This window comes from Salmo trutta, chromosome 40 (genome assembly GCF_901001165.1).
Source record: "Salmo trutta chromosome 40, fSalTru1.1, whole genome shotgun sequence".
Classification (NCBI taxonomy): Eukaryota; Metazoa; Chordata; class Actinopteri; order Salmoniformes; family Salmonidae; genus Salmo; species Salmo trutta.
This window is the reverse complement of record NC_042996.1, coordinates 5,136,614-5,160,931: the sequence shown is the minus strand read 5'-3', so window position 1 is coordinate 5,160,931 and position 24,318 is coordinate 5,136,614. Positions and strand designations below refer to the sequence as shown.

The 24,318-nt window shown below is 45.1% G+C and overlaps 1 protein-coding gene across 1 annotated transcript in view; it reads right to left on the bottom strand.

The window, feature by feature from the left end:
• Positions 1-22,513, bottom strand: part of LOC115180617 (semaphorin-3aa) — a 61,921-nt gene extending 39,408 nt beyond the window's left edge. Inside the window, exon 1 of the mRNA XM_029742846.1 lies at positions 21,833-22,513. Within this exon, the coding sequence (XP_029598706.1) occupies positions 21,833-21,941 (109 nt within the window). The 5' untranslated portion in view covers positions 21,942-22,513. The remainder of the gene's footprint in view (positions 1-21,832) is intronic.
• Positions 22,514-24,318: the final 1,805 nt, after the last annotated feature.

The following is a 24,318-nucleotide window of genomic DNA, read 5'->3' as shown; positions in this document are numbered from 1 at the left end:
AAACACACACACACACACACACACACACACACACACACACACACACACACACACACACACACACACACACACACACACATACACTCTGTGCCTGCACCACCACACTCTCACTCGAACAAACACACACACATACACTACACAAACACACACACACACACACACAGGCACACTCCTTATAACGTCTTTCACTCAGACACGTGCGTACACATATCCATTCTTTGCTGCCCATCTCACACACTCACTTATACAAACCTCCTTCTCTTCATACACATCCTCTGTTCCCCTGCTCTCCCTCACACACAGAAGACAGGTAGGTGTGGCTGAATCTGGACCACAGACCTGTCTGTCTGTCTGTCTGTCTGTCTGTCTGTGTGTGTGTGTGTCTGTGTGTGTGTCTGTCTGTGTGTGTCTCCTACTGTGTGTGTCTCTGTCTGTCTGTCTGTCTGTCTGTCTGTCTGTCTGTCTGTCTGTCTGTCTGTCTGTCTGTCTGTCTGTCTGTCTGTCTGTCTGTCTGTCTGTCTGTCTGTCTGTGTGTGTGTGTGTCTGTGTGTGTGTGTGTGTCTGTCTGTGTGTGTCTCCTACTGTGTGTGTCTCTGTCTGTCTGTCTGTCTGTCTGTCTGTCTGTCTGTCTGTCTGTCTGTCTGTCTGTCTGTCTGTCTGTCTGTCTGTCTGTCTGTCTGTCTGTCTGTCTGTCTGTCTGTCTGTGTGTGTGTGTAGTGTGTGTGTGTGTGTGTGTGTGTGTGTGTGTGTGTCTGTGTGTAGTGTGTGTGTGTGTGTGTGTGTGTAGTGTGTGTGTGTATACCTGTGCCTGCTCAGGCACACATCTCTCCATGTGTTCAAGCGCTCTTTCTACGTGTGGACATGTGTTCGCATTAAGTACGTCCTCGAAACCGATAAACACTCCTGATTCATTCAAATAAATTATTCGCTCCCTATTGTACGCCATTATGGAAAATAACCAGGCTCTTGTTTTATTTTAAAAGCCTCTGGGGGAAAAACTATCCAAATTGAATTCACAAGTGTGATTGTCAGGAAGAGTGCACTTCATCTTTCCATTCTCTAAACAGAGAGGCCTTTCAGCTGCCTGCACCCTCTACACTCAGCACAACGGCAGAATAACCAAACATGAAAAGCAGCGAGACATTAAATGATGTTTATATATGTTTATCGGAATGACTCGAGCATAAAAGTAAGGCCCAACAAGAAAAAAGCACTTCACAAAAGACAAATGCAACACTAGGTTATAGGAATAATAGCAACGTTTATTGGGGAGTGTTGGTAGTGGGAGAGAGGTATTCTGGGGAACAGAAGTAGAGACTACCTGTGTTTGAAATCGCCTCATTTCCTCTTTCAACATTTCATTTCCTGTCTCTCTGCCAGATCTGTGGTTGGCACTAGTTACCACAGCCACAAAGTCAGAAGGCCCACCTACTTGACCAATCAGATGAGGGAGTGTGATGACCTGTATACCGGCGGTTTGTGGGAAACGATCGATCAGATGAGGAGTTGTGATGATGCGTATGCCGACCGGCTTGCAGGAGCAGACGAGATACATGCTTTTATCTTGTGATCCGTCAATGATTTGGTTTTTATTAGCTACAATAATAAAACCAATCGTTCTAAATGCAAATTGGTAATCAGATGTCCTATTCAAACTCAGCTTGCAAGCTTATCATTATGTTTGCACTTACTCACAGTTACTTGTCTTAACTCCAAATAGGTTTACTCCAATACCTGCATTGTTTTTAAAATGGCATGTAGACAAACAAATTGACACATTTTGATTTTCTATTTTCTATTTCAAGTAATCCGCAAGTAAAAAGTGCAGTTTCACAGAAAGGTTCACAGAAGTTTTTTCATTTTTAAATTGGCTGATTTAAGATGGAAAACTTCAGCCCTGTTACATTTATTAATTCAAAGTTGCAATATGCAGAAATCACTCCTCCATTTCCTTGTTGCAAAATGTCTAATAGTTTGCTTAAATTCAGCTTATGACTAAACAAGCAAGTCTAGTGTAGAGAATCATTGTATCATCTAAACTGCTGTGAAATATCTTTTCAATAACCAAAAAATGTATTTTCCGCTGTTTGAAGCTGGTGTACAAAACCAGACAAAAAGTATAAGATGGAAAAATGAAACTTAAGAACGGGAAGCATAGAAATAGGGACTTGCTTTCAAGAGAATGACAGATCTATAACTCACATTTCTATGTGAATTTGGTCGGGTCGCCCAAAAACTTACATACTGCAACTTTAACTTAACATAGCCTTGCAGTCCACCTTTTTGGCATTTCCTACCAGTTTCCATCTCTATACAAAGACATGATCTTCAAGCTATGGAAGATAGCAAAACATGTCATAATAATAATTGATTGGCACTTGGCACTTTTCTAGACACCCGAAGCTCTTTATAGTGTAAGGGGAAACTCTCCACCCTAACCCCACTTACATAGTATATTTGTATTTCTTTTATTGGCCCATCCACCCCCCTCTTCGAAGGACAAAAGTAACTTTGTTTTACATTTTAGTTTATTTTTATCAGATATTTTGTTACATATTTTGTACATTATTCATACAATTTACATACATGGTGCTTTTATAGACAGTATTAAATGATAGGAATACAGTTTGATATACACATTACACATCAAATGGTACTCATCATGACATACTCTTGCAATGAGTACCATGGGATCTTTAGCGACCACAGAGTCAGGACACCCGTTTCAAGTCCCATCTTCTTCCATGTTTTTGAGGAACATTACATTGTTAGTTAGCACTTCAAAATGATTCAAATGAAATGAATGTTGTAAAAGTGTATAGAGTAAATTACAGTGAACTGTCTTTGGACTTCTTGTTCAATTCAGAAGCATATTTCTCTTGGGCTTTTGTTTGTCTGTCTTTCCGCTGGTGGCATCCATACGTCTTTGTGCCCACAACCTGAAATGGAAAACCATTGAATGGGAGACTTTTACTCTCCCAAATGAGTTGCATTTGTTCCTGCCAAAGGCTGAGCATCTGTTGAAGGTCAATATCATGATATATTACTATTAGAATGAAAGGCAGCTCTATCAAATACAATAACTCTGTGCTTGGAATGGAAGCCCTTATGTTATCTAGCTAGCTCATTTTAGATGAGAGTAGCAACAGTTAGCTACTAGTTTCTCAATGTTATAGAATTTGTGACGTTGCCAATTCCTGTTCCCGAATGTATTTAGTTATTTGATCCTCAAACTTTAACTCGATACGCCATTTCAAAAATGAGGTGTTTCCCGCGAAACTTAATCACACTCACTCATCTGATTAGACAGGTAGGCGGGCCTTTGGAGACGGCATGCGTGTCATCACACTCACTCATCTGATTAGACAGGTAGGCGGGCCTTTGGAGACGGCATGCGTGTCATCACACTCACTCATCTGATTAGACAGGGAGGCGGGCCTTTGGAGACGGCATGCGTGTCATCACACTCACTCATCTGATTAGACAGGTAGGCGGGCCTTTGGAGACGGCATGCGTGTCATCACACTCACTCATCTGATTAGACAGGTAGGCGGGCCTTTGGAGACGGCATACGTGTCATCACACTCACTCATCTGATTAGTTGAGTAAGTGGGCTTTCTGACATTGTGGCTGTGGTAACTAGTGACGTCCCAGACATTCTCTCTTTCTCCCCTGACCCATCTGTCTATCGCCTCCTTTGAATTCCATGCTGTCACAGTTACCAGCCCTTTCAAGCTTAACATCCTTATCATTTATCGCCCTCCAGGTTCCCTTGGAGAGTTCATCAATGAGCTTGACGCCTTGATAAGTTCCTTTCCTGAGGATGGCTCACCTCTCACAGTTCTGGGTGTCTTTAACCTCCCCACGTCTACCTTTGACTCATTCCTCTGCCTCCTTCTTTCCACTCCTCTCCTCTTTTGACCTCACCCTCTCACCTTCCCCCCTACTCACAAGGCAGGCAATACGCTTGACCTCATCTTTACTAGACGCTGTTCTTCCACTAATCTCATTGCAACTCCCCTCCAAGTCTCCGACCACTACCTTGTATCCTTTTCCCTCTCGCTCTCATCCAACACTTCTCACTCTGCCCCTACTTGGATGGTATTGCGCCGTCCCAACCTTCGCTCTCTCTCTCCCGCTACTCTCTCCTCTTCCATCCTATCATCTCTTCCCTCTGCTCAAACCTTCTCCAACCTATCTCCTGATTCTGCCTCCTCAACCCTCCTCTCCTCCCTTTCTGCATCCTTTGACTCTCTATGTCCCCTATCCTCCAGGCCGGCTCGGTCCTCCCCTCCTGCTCCGTGGCTCGACGACTCATTGCGAGCTCACAGAACAGGGCTCCGGGCAGCCGAGCGGAAATGGAGGAAAACTCGCCTCCCTGCGGACCTGGCATCCTTTCACTCCCTCCTCTCTACATTTTCCTCTTCTGTCTCTGCTGCTAAAGCCACTTTCTACCACTCTAAATTCCAAGCATCTGCCTCTAACCCTAGGAAGCTCTTTGCCACCTTCTCCTCCCTCCTGAATCCTCCTCCCCCCCCCCTCTCTGTGGATGACTTCGTCAACCATTTTGAAAAGAAGATCGACGACATCCGATCCTCGTTTGCTAAGCCAAACGACACCGCTGGTCCTGCTCACACTGCCCTACCCTGTGCTTTGACCTCTTTCTCCCCTCTCTCTTCAGATGAAATCTCGTGTCTTGTGATGGCCGGCCGCCCAACAACCTGCCCGTTTGACCCTATCCCCTCCTCTCTTCTCCAGACCATTTCCGGAGACCTTCTCCCTTACCTCACCTCGCTCATCAACTCATCCTTGACCGCTGGCTACGTCCCTTCCGTCTTCAACAGAGCGAGAGTTGCACCCCTTCTGAAAAAACCTACACTCGATCCCTCCGATGTCAACAACTACAGACCAGTATCCCTTCTTTCTTTTCTCTCCAAAAATCTTGAACGTGCCGTCCTTGGCCAGCTCTCCTGCTATCTCTCTCAGAATGACCTTCTTGATCCAAATCAGTCAGGTTTCAAGACTGGTCATTCAACTGAGACTGCTCTTCTCTGTGTCACGGAGGCTCTCCGCACTGCTAAAGCTAACTCTCTCTCCTCTGCTCTCATCCTTCTAGACCTATCTGCTGCCTTTGATACTGTGAACCATCAGATCCTCCTCTCCACCCTCTCCGTGTTGGGCATCTCCGGCACGGCCCACGCTTGGATTGCGTCCTACCTGACAGGTCGCTCCTACCAGGTGGCGTGGCGAGAATCTGTCTCCGCACCACGTGCTCTCACCACTGGTGTCCCCCAGGGCTCTGTTCTAGGCCCTCTCCTATTCTCGCTATACACCAAGTCACTTGGCTCTGTCATATCCTCACATGGTCTCTCCTATCATTGCTATGCAGACGACACACAATTAATCTTCTCCTTTCCCCCTTCTGATAACCAGGTGGCGAATCGCATCTCTGCATGTCTGGCAGACATATCAGTGTGGATGACGGATCACCACCTCAAGCTGAACCTCGGCAAGACGGAGCTGCTCTTCCTCCCGGGGAAGGACTGCCCGTTCCATGATCTCGCCATCACGGTTGACAACTCCATTGTGTCCTCCTCCCAGAGTGCCAAGAACCTTGGCGTGACCCTGGACAACACCCTGTCGTTCTCCACTAACATCAAGGCGGTGACCCGATCCTGTAGGTTCATGCTCTACAACATTCGCAGAGTACGACCCTGCCTCACACAGGAAGCGGCGCAGGTCCTAATCCAGGCACTTGTCATCTCCCGTCTGGATTACTGCAACTCGCTGTTGGCTGGGCTCCCTGCCTGTGCCATTAAACCCCTACAACTCATCCAGAACGCCGCAGCCCGTCTGGTGTTCAACCTTCCCAAGTTCTCTCACGTCACCCGCTCCTCCGCTCTCTCCACTGGCTTCCAGTTGAAGCTCGCATACGCTACAAGACCATGGTGCTTGCCTACGGAGCTGTGAGGGGAACGGCACCTCCGTACCTTCAGGCTCTGATCAGGCCCTACACCCAAACAAGGGCACTGCGTTCATCCACCTCTGGCCTGCTCGCCTCCCTACCTCTGAGGAAGCACAGTTCCCGCTCAGCCCAGTCAAAACTGTTCGCCGCTCTGACACCCCAATGGTGGAACAAGCTCCCTCACGACGCCAGGACAGCGGAGTCAATCACCACCTTCCGGAGACACCTGAAACCCCACCTCTTTAAGGAATACCTAGGATAGGATAAAGTAATCCTTCTAACCCCCCCCTTAAAAGATTTAGATCCACTATTGTAAAGTGGTTGTTCCACTGGATATCATAAGGTGAATGCACCAATTTGTAAGTCGCTCTGGATAAGAGCGTCTGCTAAATGACTTAAATGTAAATGACTTAAAATCTGTTGGCATAGCTTCTGTTTCCTGGATGGGGTTGACAGGAGGGGTGTATGTCGATGTGTGTGTGTGGTCTTGTTCTTCTATCCTCGTGGGTACCTGAAATCCCCAGAAGTCCCCACAATGATAGTAAAACAAGGAAAATTCTCCCTTGTGGAGAACCATTTTCCCTATGAGGAAAATGGCTATTTTAAGCTTAGGGGTAGGTTTAGGGTTACAATTAGGGTATGGGTTACAATTAGGGCTAGGGGTTATGTTTAGGCTTTAGGGTTAGGTTTAGGGGTTAAGGTTCGGGTTGAATTTAAGGTTAGGGGTTAGGGAAAATAGGATTTTGAATGTACATCAATTTTAGGTCCCCACGAGGATCAAAAAACTAGTGTGTGTGTGTGTGTGTGTATTTGTGTGTGGGAGATTGGTGTGTGTGTGTGTGTGTGTGTGTGTGTGTGTGTGTGTGTGTGTGTGTGTGTGTGTGTGTGTGTGTGTGTGTGTGTGTGTGTGTGTGTGTGTGTGTGTGTGTGTGTGTGTGTGTGTGTGTGTGTGGGAGGGAGGTTGGGGTGTGAACATGTGTGTGGGCATGCCTGTGTGTTTTGTGTGTGGAGAGAGAGGAAGAGATTGAAGATAAATCTGAACAGATCTTGCAGATGATTTGGGAGCTACCTGTTTATCTTTCAAAGAACAATAGCAGACTTCGGAAAAGAAAAACGCCCTTCTCCCACCCAACACCAACAGTCTGGTTTGGCATCCATCTGTCTGTCTCTCTCTTTCTCTCACTCCATTCTCGGTGTGGTTTTGTCAGCTCTCTCACGCCAACCTCCGCTGCAGAGCAAGCACAGGTTGTGGACGCATTTCCATGGAAAGGTGGGGGAGGCTTAGAGAAACACATTTTTTGAATGTTATCTTAAGCCCTGGGATATCCACAAGCCTTGATGTTTGGCTTCTCCTCTCCTTCCTCCTTTTTCTGCTCTTCTTCTCCCTCTTTCACAGCTGCTGGTGTGTGTGGCAGGTTGCCTCAGTAACGGTTACTATAACAGAAACGTCCAAAACCGATGGATTTTAAAGCGAACCGACGATTGACAGGCATTGAAAACGGCTGCGAGTGTAAACAGGAACTTGAAATACAGGTGTCTCGCCCTTAGTGACACTGACACACCATTTAAACACAGGAACTATTCATGTCTAAACCCAAGGACTCTGTTGAGGGTTTAGACACTTCAAAGTGTTCCATTGGACAGAACATGTGGATGAATATTTAATGCACATTCATTTTGTTCTCCATTTCATGGACCTGGTTGGATTCTGAGGTCACTTTACTGTACTTATGTCTGTTTTGACATACTTTTTCTTTAAAACTGAACCAATCATTATAGCCATGATTTCTCCATAGTGGTAGCTATTCCTTAGAGAGTAACCATCCTGTATGATTTCTCCATAGTGGTAGCTATTCCTTAGAGAGTAACCATCCTGTATGATTTCTCCATAGTGGTAGCTATTCCTTAGAGAGTAACCATCCTGTATGATTTCTCTATAGTGGTAGCTATTCCTTAGAGAGTAACCATCCTGTATGATTTCTCCATAGTGGTAGCTATTCCTTAGAGAGTAACCATCCTGTATGATTTCTCCATAGTGGTAGCTATTCCTTAGAGAGTAACCATCCTGTATGATTTCTCCATAGTGGTAGCTATTCCTTAGAGAGTAACCATCCTGTATGATTTCTCCATAGTGGTAGCTATTCCTTAGAGTAACCATCCTGTATGATTTCTCTATAGTGGTAGCTATTCCTTAGAGAGTAACCATCCTGTATGATTTCTCCATAGTGGTTGCTATTCCTTAGAGAGTAACCATCCTGTATGATTTCTCCATAGTGGTAGCTATTCCTTAGAGTAACCATCCTGTATGATTTCTCTATAGTGGTTGCTATTCCTTAGAGAGTAACCATCCTGTATGATTTCTCCATAGTGGTTGCTATTCCTTAGAGAGTAACCATCCTGTATGATTTCTCTATAGTGGTAGCTATTTCTTAGAGTAACCATCCTGCATGATTTCTCTATAGTGGTAGCTATTCCTTAGAGAGTAACCATCCTGTATGATTTCTCCATAGTGGTAGCTATTCCTTAGAGTAACCATCCTGTATGATTTCTCCATAGTGGTAGCTATTCCTTAGAGAGTAACCATCCTGTATGATTTCTCCATAGTGGTTGCTATTCCTTAGAGAGTAACCATCCTGTATGATTTCTCCATAGTGGTAGCTATTCCTTAGAGTAACCATCCTGTATGATTTCTCTATAGTGGTAGCTATTCCTTAGAGAGTAACCATCCTGTATGATTTCTCCATAGTGGTAGCTATTCCTTAGAGAGTAACCATCCTGTATGATTTCTCCATAGTGGTTGCTATTCCTTAGAGAGTAACCATCCTGTATGATTTCTCCATAGTGGTAGCTATTCCTTAGAGAGTAACCATCCTGTATGATTTCTCCATAGTGGTAGCTATTCCTTAGAGAGTAACCATCCTGTATGATTTCTCCATAGTGGTAGCTATTCCTTAGAGAGTAACCATCCTGTATGATTTCTCCATAGTGGTTGCTATTCCTTAGAGAGTAACCATCCTGTATGATTTCTCCATAGTGGTAGCTATTCCTTAGAGAGTAACCATCCTGTATGATTTCTCCATAGTGGTAGCTATTCCTTAGAGAGTAACCATCCTTTGTGATGCACATAAAGTGAATGTTCACTCCATGTTTGTTGCCCCCTCCTACAATAGCTACAAACAGTAAATTCATTGGTATCTACAGTTGAAGTCGGAAGTTTACATACACTTAGGTTGGAGTCATTAAAACTCATTTTTCAACCACTCCACAAATTTCTTGCTAACAAACTATAGTTTTGGCAAGTCTGTTAGGACATCTACTTTGTGCATGACACAAGTAATTTTTCCAACAATTGTTTACAGACAGATTATTTCACTTATAATTCACTGTATCACAATTCCAGTGGGTCAGAAGTTTACATACACTAAGTTGACTGTGCCTTTAAACAGCTTGGAAAATTCCAGAAAATGATGTCATGGCTTTAGAAGCTTCTGATAGGCTAATTGACATCATCTGAGTCATTGGAGGTTTACCTGTGGATGTATTTCAAGGCCTACCGTCAAACTCAGTGCCTCTTTGCTTGACATCATGGGAAAATCTAAAGAATTCAGCCAAGACCTCAGAAAAAACATTATAGACCTCCACAAGTCTAGTTCATCCTTGGGAGCAATTTCCAAATGCCTGACGGTACCACGTTCATCTGTACAAACAATAGTATGCAAGTACAAACACCATGGGACCACGCAGCCGTCATACCGCTCAGGGAGGAGAAGCGTTCTGTCTCCTAGAGATGAACGTACTTTGGTGCAAAAAGTGCAAATCAATCCCAGAACAGCAGCAAAGGACCTTGTGAAGATGCTGGAGGAAACAGGTACAAAAGTATCTATATCCACAGTAAAACGAGTCCTATATTGACATAACCTGAAAGGCCACTCAGCAAGGAAGAAGCCACTGCTCCAAACCCGCCATAAAAAAGCCAGACTACGGTTTGCAACTGCACATGGGGACAAAGATCGTACTTTTTGGAGAAATGTCCTCTGGTCTGATGAAACAAAAATAGAACTGTTTGGCCATAATGACCATTGTTATCTTTGGAGGCGAAAGGGGGAGGCTTGCAAGCCAAAGAATACCATCCCAACCGTGAAGCACGGGGGTGGCAGCATCATGTTGTGGGGGTGCTTTGCTGCAAGGGGGACTGGTGCACTTCACAAAATAGATGGCATCTTGAGGGAGGAAAATTCTGTGGATATATTGAAGCAACATCTCAAGACATCAGTCAGGAAGTTAAAGCTTGGTAACAAATGGGTCTTCCAAATGGACAATGACCCCAAGCATATTTCCAAAGTTGTGGCAAAATGGCTTAAGGACAACAAAGTCAAGGTATTGGAGTGACCATGACAAAGCCCTGACCTCATCCTATAGAAAATCTGTGGGCAGAACTGAAAAAGCGTGTGCGAGCAAGGAGGCCTACAAACCTGACTCAGTTACACCAGCTCTGTCAGGAGGAATGGGCCAAAATTCACCCAACTTATTGTGGGAAGCTTGTGGAAGTCTACCCGAAACGTTTGACCCAAGTTAAACAATTTAAGGCCAATGCTACCAAATACTAATTAAGTGAATGTAAACTTCTGACCCACTGGGAATGTGATGAAAGAAATAAAAGCTGAAATAAATCAATCATTCTCTCTACTATTATTCTGTCATTTCACATTCTTAAAATAAAGTGGTGATCCTAACTGACCTAAGACAGGGAATATTTACTAGGATTAAATGTCAGGAATTGTGAAAAACTGAGTTTAAATGTATTTGGCTAAGGTGTATGTAAACTTCCGACTTCATCTGCATCTACAACTCATGCTTTACTTTCTAACACGATGTGCGTAGGTCAACTCAACCCACCATAGGATATGAATCAGCCACCCTAACAAGACATCCCCAACCACAAACTCTTTACATGAGTGGGCTAAGAACGGATAGAATTTCAGCTTACAGTGATACTCATCTTTCTTGGGCGAAATAATATATTTCTGAGTAACCGCATGACATTCCTGTTTTTCCTTGAGCCGCAGCGGGAGAGAAAGAGGGAGCAAGAGAGAGGAAGATAAAGAGAGTGAGAGATGAGCGAGAGAGAGAGAAAGAGGGAGGGAGAAGATGTGAAAGGAAAAGAAAGAAAAAGAAAGAGAAAGAGGGAGGGAGGGATAGAAAGAAAGAGAAATATAGAGAGAGAAATAGAGAGAAATATAAAGAGAGAAATAGAGAGAGAGAAACAGAGAGGGGGAGAGGGACCGTATGTGGAACCATTTAATTAGTTGGATTCTCCGCCTGACACTGGGAGTAGACCACAGAGAGTAGTTTAACCAGCCCATGACAACAGAAACGGTTCAACCCTAAACCCCCCGTGACTGCAGAAATGGTTCAACCCTAAACCCCCCATGACTACAGAAACTGTTCAACCCTTATACCCCTCGTGACTGCAGAAACGGTTCAAGCCTTAAACCCCCCTTTACCGCAGAAACGGTTCAACCCCAAATGCCCCGTGACCTCAGAAACGGTTCAACCCCAAATGCCCCATGACCTCAGAAACGGTTCAACCCCAAATGCCCCGTGACCTAAGAAAGGGTTCAACCCCAAATGCCCCGTGACCTCAGAAACGGTTCAACCCCAAATGCCCCGTGACCGTAGAATGCCCATTCATGCAGGACTAAATGATCCTGTTACCCCAGGCGGGCCATTGTTGTCCCTGTTCTCAATTATGATGAAATCATGCACGCACGCACACACACACACACACACACACACACACACACACACACACACACACACACACACACACAGGCAGTTGCAAAACCACACACAAACACAGCCACTAAGCTTTGCTGAAAGGGAAAGATTGGTGGATCATTTGACCCACTGATGGATTGGGTTTTGGAAGACAGCGGTGGTTGGTGAGGTCGTGTCTGTTGCCCTCCACTGTTAGTATGGTCTTTTTTTAGTCAAGCATAATGTTCAACATTACTAAGGCTTACCAAAGAGTTTGAGATTACACCAAGAGACTCACGCTCACACAATGAACATATACACAAAAGGTGACACAAACACATAGACAGACTGACAGAGATAGACTGACAGACTGACAGAATGCCAGAGAGACAGACTGACAGAGACAGACTGACAGAGATAGAGGGACAGACTGACATACTGACAGAGAGACAGACTGACAGAAAGACAGACTGACAGACTGACAGAGAGACAGACGGACAGACACAGACTGACAGACTGACAGACTGACAGACTGACAGAGAGACAGACTGACAGAGACACAGACTGACAGACTGACAGAGAGACAGACTGACAGAATGCCAGAGAGACAGACTGACAGAGACAGATTGACAGAGAGACAGACTGACGGACTGACAGAGAAACAGACAGACAGAGAGACAGAGAGACAGACTGACAGACTGACAGACTGACAGAGAGACAGACTGACAGACTGACAGACTGACAGAGAGACAGACGGACAGACTGACAGACTGACAGACTTGACGGAGAGACAGACTGACAGAGACACAGACTGACAGACTGACAGAGAGACAGACTGACAGAATGCCAGAGAGACAGACTGACAGAGACAGATTGACAGAGAGACAGACTGACGGACTGACAGAGAAACAGACAGACAGAGAGACAGAGAGACAGACTGACAGAGAGACAGTCGGATACACACCCACCCATGCACACACACAGACAGACAAACAGAGACTTTTACACATGCACCACACATGCACACCATAGAGATATTAGCCTGGGTGAAACATGACCATGGAGCGGCGCTCCTTGTGGCTGACTGACGAGCCTTAGCAGCTGGGTCTGATCCACACACACTGCTGCAATGCAATGTCCACTCAGTAACCAAACCCTCTATACATAAAACACAGGAGTCATCCCTGTTACACACTGGACCCAATGTCCTCACCATAACCATAGTCAAAATTACAAGTATACATCCATTCCATAAGGATAAACTTCCGCCGTACCTTAATTACAGTGAGGGAAAAAAGTATTTTATCCCCTGCTGATTTTGTACGTTTGCCCACTGACAAAGAAATGATCAGTCTATCATTTTAATGGTAGGTTTATTTGAACAGTGAGAGACAGAATAACAACAAAAAAATCCAGAAAAACGCTATAAATTGATTTGCATTTTAACGAGGGAAATAAGTATTTGACCCCTCTCAATCAGAAAGATTTCTGGCTCCCAGGTGTCTTTTATACAGGTAACAAGCTGAGATTAGGAGCACTCCCTTTAAGAGTGTGCTCCTAATCTCAGCTCATAACATTTTTGACATGCGTTTTTCTGGATTTTGTTGTTGTTATTCTGTCTCTCACTGTTCAAATAAACCTACCATTAAAATGATAGACTGATAATTTCTTTGTCAGTGGGCAAACGTACAAAATCAGCAGGGGATCAAATTCTCTCAGGGATGGCTAACTCTTTCGATCTCCACTGAGTTGGGCATATCTGCCTCACATGTGGAATGATCTCCAATGCACTTTCATATTGGAGGAATAGGTGCCTCTGTTTAGGACATTTCAGAGGGCTGCTAGGGGACCTTTTTACTGAAGAATGTGTCTTTTATGACTGTGTTTTGCTTTTCATGTATTGTTGTGTAAAATAATGTGTATTGCTGTGTATAATAATGTGCATTTTAATGTGTATACTGTATTTTGATGTGTATTGTTGTCTATAATAATGTGTATTTTAATGTGTATATTGTATTCTGATGTGATTTGTTGTGTATAATAATGTGTATTTTAATGTGTATATTGTATGTTGATGTGATTTGCTGTGTATAATAATGTGTATTTTAATGTGTAAATTGTATTTTGATGTGATTTGTTGTGTATAATAATGTGCATTTTAATGTGTATATTGTATTTTGATGTGATTTGTTGTGTATAATAATGTGTATTTTAATGTGTATATTGTATTTTGATGTGATTTGGTTTGTATAATAATGTGCATTTTAATGTGTATATTGTATTTTGATGTGATTTGTTGTGTATAATAATGTGCATTTTAATGTGTATATTGTATTTTGATGTGATTTGTTGTGTATAATAATGTGTATTTTAATGTGTATATTGTATTTTGATGTGATTTGTTTTGTATAATAATGTGCATTTTAATGTGTATATTGTATTTTGATGTGATTTGTTGTGTATAATAATGTGTATTTTAATGTGTATATTGTATTTTGATGTGATTTGTTGTGTATAATAATGTGCATTTTAATGTGTATATTGTATTTTGATGTGATTTGTTGTGCTAGACCGGTACGTCTTCAAAAGAGACCTTGGTCTCAGCATTGACTTCCTGTAAAAAGAAAGGTTACATAAAAACGCTCCAAACTCAAAGTCGTCTTCTGTGTAGTTGACAATGAAAGGTCTACATGGAATTTGCTTTGGGGATTGCATGCTTTGCCTAGGCTAAATAAACATATTGGGAGATGCACTGAACTTGACCAAAACTCATCAACACCAAACCACAGCTTGTGAATGTCAACGTAACTCTATAGAGCACACATTTCTCAACACGAATATGAAAACATCCCATTCCAAATAAGGAACAGAAATGAAGTGGAAAGGTGTCTAAAACACAAGCCACACATTGTGTCTGTGACATACCAGCATGTTAACCCTTGCAAGGCTGCCAGCACAGACGTGTGCAGACCAGCAGTCTGGAGTGTTTATGGTCATATTCAATCTCTCCCAGTCAGTTATCCCCACTTGCTTTAACCCTAACGTTGATGTCCGCGCCCCCGCGGACACCCCACGGACAGTTTAAGCTAGAGATACACTTCCACATCTGCAGTGAAAGGTGACAGAGCTATAGCGGTGTTTGTCAGACCATGAGACATCCCGAAAATCGGTCTTCTCACAAAATGGTCTGGAGCATCTGTAGTGTACTCAAGGTTTAAAAAGGCTTCTAAAGTTAGATTTTTTTATCAACCCCCTACAAAAATGTCCATTAATTATAATCTACATAATATTTTCCATCTGTAGCCCCATCACAAATGTTCAAGCAACACTATAAAACATGCAAGGGTATTGCACAGATCATTAAATGCTTTGATTAATGACTGTTTGTTCTCCAAAGCCATCATGTCATTGTGTAACCCTGTGTGTTATACACAAGCTGACTCATTCTGCAGTATACGAGCTGGTCCACAGTAATGGGAGTTGCCCAGTGTTGTGGTCTGCTCAGAGTACTGACATTATTCTACCTGGGATGGAATGGTTTGGGATGGGGGGGCAGAGAGAGAGAGAGAGAGAGAGAGAGAGAGAGAGAGAGAGAGAGAGAGAGAGACTGGAGGAGCCTGACTGAAGACTGTACTTAGGGGCTGCGGTATTGTGAGCTGCCTGAGAGCGACTGAACTGAGGGAGGAGGAGAGGAAGGAGAGACGGAGGAGAAGGCAGACGTCTCTGGGGTCGGTCGGTGCGTTGGGAGCACACCTTATAATTATCCACATCCGCTCTGTCAGAGGAGGCCCACAGAATGGACAGATCCACCAGAGAGAGAAGGAGAGAGAAGGAGAGGGAGAGCAAGAGAGAGGTCTCTGCGGAACTCGACGGGGGTTATTATGGGTTAGCTCTACTCCAGACTGTGTTGAGTTGGAGTGCGGTTCTGTGCCGAGAGAGAGTGTCTATTTTGAATGGTTCCGAGTGAATTCCGATGGCGGGCTAGTCTCTTCCCTCTATTACAGTTCCACCCATCCGAAACGGGTCACTGTGGGACGACCAGGGTCTTCATTAAGAGGTTAAAGGGCCCAGTAATTACCCCAGAGGAGAGTAATTATCAGGTTGTTTAACAAGCCTTTTAATATTCCCCCATGCTCCGCCAGTGTGTTTTTTACAATCACAATAGTCCCATCTCTAATGCTGCTATGGTTCATCTCTCGTTCACTGTCTTGGTCTGTCTCTTGCATTCTCTCTCACATTCTTTCTTTCTTTCTTTCTCTCTCTCTCTCTCTCTCTCTCTCTCTCTCTCTCTCTCTCTCTCTCTAATGTGTGCTCCCTGTTCACCCACGGCCACGTGGCTTTGCACGACACCAACTCAATCATCTAGTTTGCTGACGACACCACGGTTATAAGCCTGACAACCAACAACGACGAGTCAGCCTACAGGGAGGAGGTAAGTGAAGTGGCATTGTGGTGCCAGGACAACAACCTCTCCCTCAACATCAGCAAAACAAAGGATTTGATTGTTGACTTCAGGAAGCACAGGAGGGAACAAGCCCGATCCACATCAATGGGACTTCAGTGGAGAGAGTCAGCAGTTTGAAGTTCCTTGGCGTCTACATCACCGAGGACTTGACAAGGACCAGCAACACCACCACTCCTGTCAAGAGGGAGCAACAGCGTCTCTACTTCCTAAGGCGGCTGAAGAAATTTGACATGCCACCCCGGAAACCTCTCCAAATACTACCACTGCATCATCGAGAGCATCCTGACCGGCCTAGAAGGGGAATTGCTCCGTCCATGACCGTAAGGCCCTCCACTGGGGCCATATGTTCCCACCCATCCAGGACATCTAATGAAACGGTGCATGAGCAAGGCACGCAGCATCATCAAGGACCCCACACACAGCCCAGCTCCGAGTTGTTCACTCCGTTACCAACAGGCAGACGATATCGGAGCATGAGCCAACAGGCTCAGAGACAGTTTCTATCTACAAGCCATCAGACTGCTGAACACTTGAACTGGACTGTCCACCTGTACTAACTCTCTGCACCTTATCACTCACTCACTCACTCACTCACTCACTCACACACTCACACACACCCATCATAACTGCTGCTACCAGACTCTTATTCACTATTTCTAATGGTGCACAATTTAAACACTTGCTCCCCCATCCCCCCTTTATCTGAAACTTGTGTAAATATTGGACTATAAATTGTGCCTTCCTGTATTATACTTACGCTAAAATGTTTATTCTGTTCATATTCGTATATTTTATTGTTTCTTATTGTTGTTGCGTTGTCAAAGAGAAACCTGCAAGTAAGCATTTTGTTAGACAGTGTATATGTGTATTCTGTATATACACTATATATACAAAAGTATGTGGACACACCTTAAAATGAGTGAATGCGGCTATTTCAGCCACACCTGTTGCTGACAGGTGTATAAAATTGAGCACACAGCCATGCACTCTCCATAGACCAACATTGGCAGTAGAATGGCCTTATTCAAGAGCTCAGTGACTTTCAACGTGGCATTGTTATAGGATGCCACCTTTGCAACAAGTCAGTTCTTCAAATTTCTGTCCTGCTAGAGCTGCCCCGGGCAACTGTAAGTGCTGTTAAAGTGGAAACATCTAGGAGCAACAACGGCTCAGCCGCGAAGTGGTAGGCCACACAAACTCACAGAACGGGGCCGCAGAGAGCTGAAGCGAGTAAAAATCGTCTGTCCTCGGTTGCAACACTCACTACTGAGTTCCAAACTGCCTCTAGAAGCAACGTCAGCACAATAACTGTTCGTCGGGAGCTTCATGAAATGGGGTTTCCATGGCTGAGCAGCCGCACACAAGCCTAAGATGTGCAATTCCAGGCGGAATAACGGTCTGGGGCTATTTTTCATGATTTGGGCTAGGTCCCTTACTTCGAGTGAAGGGAAATCTTAACCCTACAGCATACAATGACATTCTAGACAATTATGTGCTTCCGACTTTGTGGCAGTTTGGGGAAGGCCCTTTCCGGTTTCAGCATTATAATGTCCCTGTGCACAAAACGAGGTCCATAACTTGACTGGAAGTACTTGACTGGCCTGCTCAGAGGCCTGACCTCAACCCCATCAAACAACTTTGGGATGAATTGGAAAGCAAACTGCGAGCAAGGACAAATCGCCTAACATCACTAATGTTCTTGTGGCTGGATGGAAGCAAGTCCCCGCAGCAATGTTCCAACATCTAGTGGAAAGCCTTCCCAGAAGAGTGGAGGCTGTTATAGCAGTAAAGGGGGAGAGGACCAATTCCACATTAATGCCCATGACTTTGGAATGAAATGTTTGACGAGCATGTGTCCACTTACTTTTGGTCATATAGTCTATGACTAATAAAACATGAAACTTGAATGTGTGTGCTTGTTGTAACCTGCAGGGGTCAGTGTTTCCCAGGTTGAATACTACTGGGATGACCGTAATACAGTAGTACAGTATGTCCAGGTACAGTGTGTCCAGGTTGCACTGCTGTGTGAAAGACAATGCTGTAATAACCTATACCTTGATCTGCATTAGAGCGTAATCAATTCAATGACATTGAGCATTAGAATTCATATTTGGCTAACTGTAACTTGCTTTGTCTCATGATCCATTCAATGCTTGGTCCTAGTTGCGGCCTATCGACAATCTAAGCAACGTTATTTAAGAAACTGTAAATGATCACCTTAACTTGGACTTAATCTCCAGTTACTTGAGGGAGAAAAAAAAAGATTAACCCTGATCATTACTCTGGCACTCTGAGAACAGATCCTTCACTGGGAATGTCTCACTGACTGACCCCACAGGGAAATCATTCACTCTGGACTCGCTTCGCCAGCCTGCCCAGGAGAAAGGTCACTCAATGTGCTTTAGTTTCTCCGTTCTTATTTTCCTGCAAAAACTGCTCATTCCGCATTTGTTTGACTGTCCTTCCCGGGGACTGGGACTGTCTGATATCCCTCCTTGGGGAAAGAGCTCTCCTCTCGCTTAATGATCCTCCTGGGAAAATGTTTACTCTGTGCTCGTCTGACTGTCCTTCACTGGAGAATTCCTCCTTGTCGTTTATTTGACTTAATTACTATGCCAGATTCACAGAGGGAGAGAGAATGAATGGTACTTCACTTAACAACCAGTCTCTCTCCCTCCTAGTCTACTGTAAGTCTGCCAGCACCCTTCATTAAAGCAACGCTTCCCTCCCTCTCTCATCTCCTCCTTTCCCTCTTCCCTCTCTCCCTCTCTCCATCAGCCAACGTGTGGGTGTGAACAGAAAGGTTTCAGTCGACAGGCATCAAGAGAGCCATCCAACACCTGTGGACCCCTCTACCTCTGAGACGCACACATGTACACACACACACACACACTCATACGTATGAGCATACACAAGAGCACACACACACACACACTGCGCACAAACACGCACACACACTGCTCACAAACACACTGCGCACAAACACGCACACACTCACACTCACACACACTGAGCACAAACACACACACACACACAGACACAAACACGCACTCATCATCACATTCAGCCAGGTGTGTAATTATCTGTGTCTGTGTCAGATCTGACACATCCCACCTCGTCTGAATACACACGTCACTTTCAGACTGAAGAGGAAATCACCAGAGAGATGGTGTTGAGTCGTCACACACACCAAGCTGCAGCAAGAACGTTAAAGACAGACAGAGCGACAGACAGGCAGCTACTGATGTGCTTTGGTTGGTCTGACGACACATTTCAATCACCCACTGTTTACAATGCAGTTCAGCTTTGTATCACCTAATGACACCTTTCATCAATGACACACCTTTCCTCCCTTGTCAGACAGCAACATGGCGACCTGTCAGAAAAACGAGTGGGGGAGATCAGAGAAGACCGGTATTGTTGTTCTAGTCAACTGACAGATGGTTCAATCTTGGGAACCGTTTGAATGAAGCAAAACACATTTTCCCATGATGCCTCTGGGCTGTTCCTGGTGTAGATTGTTACCTCGGGAGGATGTGACGCGGTGGCGGCGCAGGTGGAGCTGAGTTTTACGGCGGTTTTTACAGCACACTACTTGACCCTTGACTGCACAGAGAAACATCTTCAACATAGTGCCCCCTAGAGACAGACCAGGGTCTTACAGTACATACCACAAATAAGTGCATGTATACTTATCCTGTATAGCCATATAATGGTAGCCCAGTGGTTAAGAGCGTTGGGCCAGTAACCGAAAAGTCACTGGTTGGAATCCCAGAGCCAACTAAGTGAACATCTATTGATGTGCCCTTGTGCAAGGCACTTAACCCTAATTGCTCCGGTATGTCGCTTTGTATAAGAGTGTCTGCTAAACGTATACTTTGATTAACAAAACTGCTGATAAATGTTATTTATTCTCTGATTAGAAAAAATAGTATCTCATGTTCATACAGGCCTTGCTGTGCACAAGTTAAATCTAAACTCAATGAAAAGACCCAGATACGCATTCACCACTCACAAAATCTCATTCTTCTGTCATTGGATTAAAAATAGCGTGACACTCATTTCAAAGCAGTAACACCCCTCTAAACCAGAAGCACTATTTTCCTCCACAACCTAACCTTATTCCCAGCCTGAGAAAAAAGGACAAATTGCCCATGTTTGTAAATTTTAGGAATGTATATTTTTTAAAGGAGACGAAGAGAGAGAGAGCGGGGAGAGAGAGAGAGAAAAGGAGAGGGAGAGAAAACGGAGATACCACACAGCTCTCTAGCAGTGTACTTTTGGTCATGTTTTGGACAAGGAACCGCAACAGCTCGCCTCTCAGACGACCGACATTAAACCAAACGTCCCAAAATATGCCAAAAATGTCTGTGGTTTATTTTAGTCCCGAGATGAAAGGTCTGCCATTACAAAGAGCTTGATTTAGTCTAGGGTGTGAGAGAGAGAGGAGAGAGCCGGCTCTGAGGTCTCTCCACAGCCTTCTACCTCAAAATAACACAGAGGGAAGGCAGAATAACATGTTGACTCGCCCGACAAAAGCTCACACGAGCACCGTATGAACGGTACCCGGCCAGATGTGTGACTGATGAGTGATACACTCACCTGGGTGTAGTCCATAGAGGACCTTATTCTATATCATTGAGACATCATGTCGGTCATGAATATTCTGTAGAGGTGTGCCGTGAACAACCCCCTGAATCCAGTGCATATCTTTTCCATATGCAGTATATCTAAAACAGTAAGATGTGTGTGTGTGTGTGTGTGCAGACTTTCTCCTAAGCAGAAGCAGAAGTACTTGTTGACTTTGGAGAATAGCTGGTAAATCGATTTTGGGGTTAATGAGAACTAGGGAGACCGGATTACCCCCTTAAAGTGTGTGTGTACAGAATTCTCATGTCCGTGGGCTTGTGTGTGTGCTTGTTCGTGTCTATGCGTACATGTGTGCCTCTCTCTCCATGTGTGTGTGTGTGTGTGTGTGTGTGTGTGTGTGTGTGTGTGTGTGTGTGTGTGTGTGTGTGTGTGTGTGTGTGTCTGTGTGTGTGTGTGTGTGTCTGTGTGTGTCTGTGTGTGTGTGTGTGTGTGTGTGTGTGTGTGTGTGTGTGTCTGTGTGTGTGTGTGTGTGTGTGTGTGTGTGTGTGCGTGCGTGCGTGCGTGCGTGCGTGCGTGTGTGTGTGTGTGTGTGTGTATTGATGTGTTTCACGGCAGTGCAGCGGTAGTTCTGAAGGGGACAGTGGAAGGGGAAAATAAATGCGAGGGCCAATACATGCATTTAACCAAGCCCCCTGTCCACATATGGAAACAATCTGACCGTAAGGAGAATACAAGGCATTATTCTAAGTGGGAGAGAGAGAAATAAAGAGAGCGGGGAAGCAGGAGAGCGAGAGAGAGAGAGAAAAGATTGAGAGAATTGAAGAATTAGAGAGAAATGATTGAAGAAAGAGGTACGTAGATAGATGTGCAGACAGAGGAAGATACACCGAAGAGTGAGAGGGAAAGAAAGAAAGAAAGGAAGGAGAGTGTGCACACAAAGAGGAAGAGTAATTCAGACAGCACACATAATATCTCCTGGAGCCATGCTGGCGGCTGTAGCAGAACCAGAGAAAGAACCAGAGAGCCAAGGGGGAAGAGAGAACATACACACTTACCCCTGTAGGAGAGCTTTAACCTGGGGACGCTGTGCTTGGGCTCCCCCTGCCCCTGCACCACCGCCCCGCAGAACAGCAGCAACAGTACAATCCCAGGTAGGTAATCCATGGTGCTGGAGCGCTGGCCTCCAGCCCAAGGGGGGTACACACCCCACACTTGCCCAGAGAAGAGTGTCTCACAGCCGGGTATGCAGAGACCTGGCAGTCCCTCCCTCCCCTTCCTCCTCCTGCAGCTAGAGAAGATCCACAAACCCAGGAGGGGGTTTCAGGCAGGGGGGATACACTCCTTGGTTTCAATCCCGACTCAGAGCACCGATTTGGGGGGATTTCAGCAGCGCAAGGGGGTATCACATGGCTCCCTGTGTGGAGGTCCGGGGTGATAAACCCTCTGTGCTGTTCATATGTCCCCCTGGTAAGGGTTGGGTGATGGGGGTCCGGTGGGAAGTATGAGGCTCGAGCTGGTTGAGGAAGAATTCTGATTGAAATATTGAAGAGGTATCCAGCAGAGATACTGCTACTATAGATCTCTCTTCTGCTCTGCTCTCCTCTCTTCTCTTCAGTCTCTCTCTCTCTCCGCAGTCACTCACTACTAGCCTCCAATCCTGTCCACGGCTCCGCCAGACAGAGAGGGAGAGAAAGAGAGCTACACCATCCACAGGAGGGGAGGGAGAGCAGCTGAGCGAGAGAGAGGGGGAGTGTGTATGAGAGAGGGGGGAGGGAGTGAACTGAGCAACGTTAAAGTACTGTGAAATAGAAGAGAATCCTGTGCACATGGTTCTGTCTTCCTCTATTCTCTCTCTTTTGTTTTTCTTTCCTTCCTTCTGCAGTCCCTGGTCAGCCCCCAGCACCCTTACTCTAGAGGTGTGACACATTAACAGACTCACACATGCTTACCCTCTTCTCTACCTCATGCAGTTACAGACAAACTGCATAGCATGCAACTCAGCAGGTAATCTCTGGTCAAACCTGGTTTCAAAATGAACACCATGAAAAGCAGTGAGCTGGCATTCAGGATTAGTTAAACATGTATATTGTTCCTAGAAAGGCATGCTTCAATGAATAAATGTTTGTTGTACTGCACTTCTATGGAGTGCAGGAGTCCAAACATATCAATTTTACAGCAAATAAAGAATGACATTTTGTTTTTTGACTTTTTGACAAACCAGGAAAAACAGGTTTGATTGAATGTCACAGACTAGAAACCTGGCCCATATGGAAATCTGAAAACATGGCTTTCTAGTAAAGCAGGTCTGTGAGAGATCCTGTCACTGCTAAATTCATTCTAGAGTAAACCTGGTCTGGGTCTGTGGCATTCCCCTTCCCCAACTCTCCACCCCTCTGTCCCTGCAGGTGTGACCCCTTCTGTTTCTTCTCCCGGTTTGTGACGGCAGGCAGCTAACAGCACTGAGGTGATGGTGATAAAAGCTGTGATAAACACAAGCACTTATGTGTCAGCTCACACACCTCAACACCACTGCAACAGTCACAGAACAAAAACATAGATACTGCATGGCTATAGTGTGTGGGGCGAGGGTGTGTGTGTGTACTGGTGTCTCTGTCCGTGTCTGTGCACCATCATATCTCAACACTCGCTTTGTCCCTCTTAACAACTCCACAGAATGTGTGTGTGCACGTACGTGTTCCCAAGTGTGTGTGTGTACGTACTTGTACCCGAGTGTGTATGTGCACTCCCACTCCCTCATACATCATCACCCCTTTAGTCTTAACAGGCTTTTTAGATGTTTACCCACAACAAAGAATGTGCAGATAGACATGAAAGGATCTCTCTCTCTCTCTCTCTCTCTCTCTCTCTCTCTCTCTCTCTCTCTCTCTGGGATTAATACCTGTATTAAATACCTGTATTAATCCCCACTGGGAGCAGGGAGGTGAGATATGCCGCAACACGCCTAGACAGCCCGCCCTTTAGGAGATGCGGCCGGCAGCAGCAGCAACAGGACCCATCGCCACCAATCTATTTGTGATGCCTTGGGCGGGACGGGAGCGCAGTGCTGCTGAGTAAGGACATCTTAATAAATCGTGACATGTTGTTGACCGCATAATGAGCAGTCATTGACAAGGAGCTTCCAGAAACTTTCAGCGCCTGTAAAAATAGAAGAGAGTCACCCTATACCCCGGTGTGGAGGTACAGTAATGCAGGGATGGACCCTATACCCCGGTGTGGAGGTACAGTAATACAGGGATGGACCCTATACCCCGGTGTGGAGGTACAGTAATACAGGGATGGACCCTATACCCCGGTGTGGAGGTACAGTAATACAGGGATTGATCCTCTACCCCGGTGTGGAGGTACAGTAATGCAGGGATGGACCCTCTACCCCGGTGTGGAGGTACAGTAATACAGGGATGGACCCTCTACCCCGGTGTGGAGGTACAGTAATACAGGGATGGACCCTCTACCCCGGTGTGGAGGTACAGTAATACAGGGATGGACCCTATACCCCGGTGTGGAGGTACAGTAATACAGG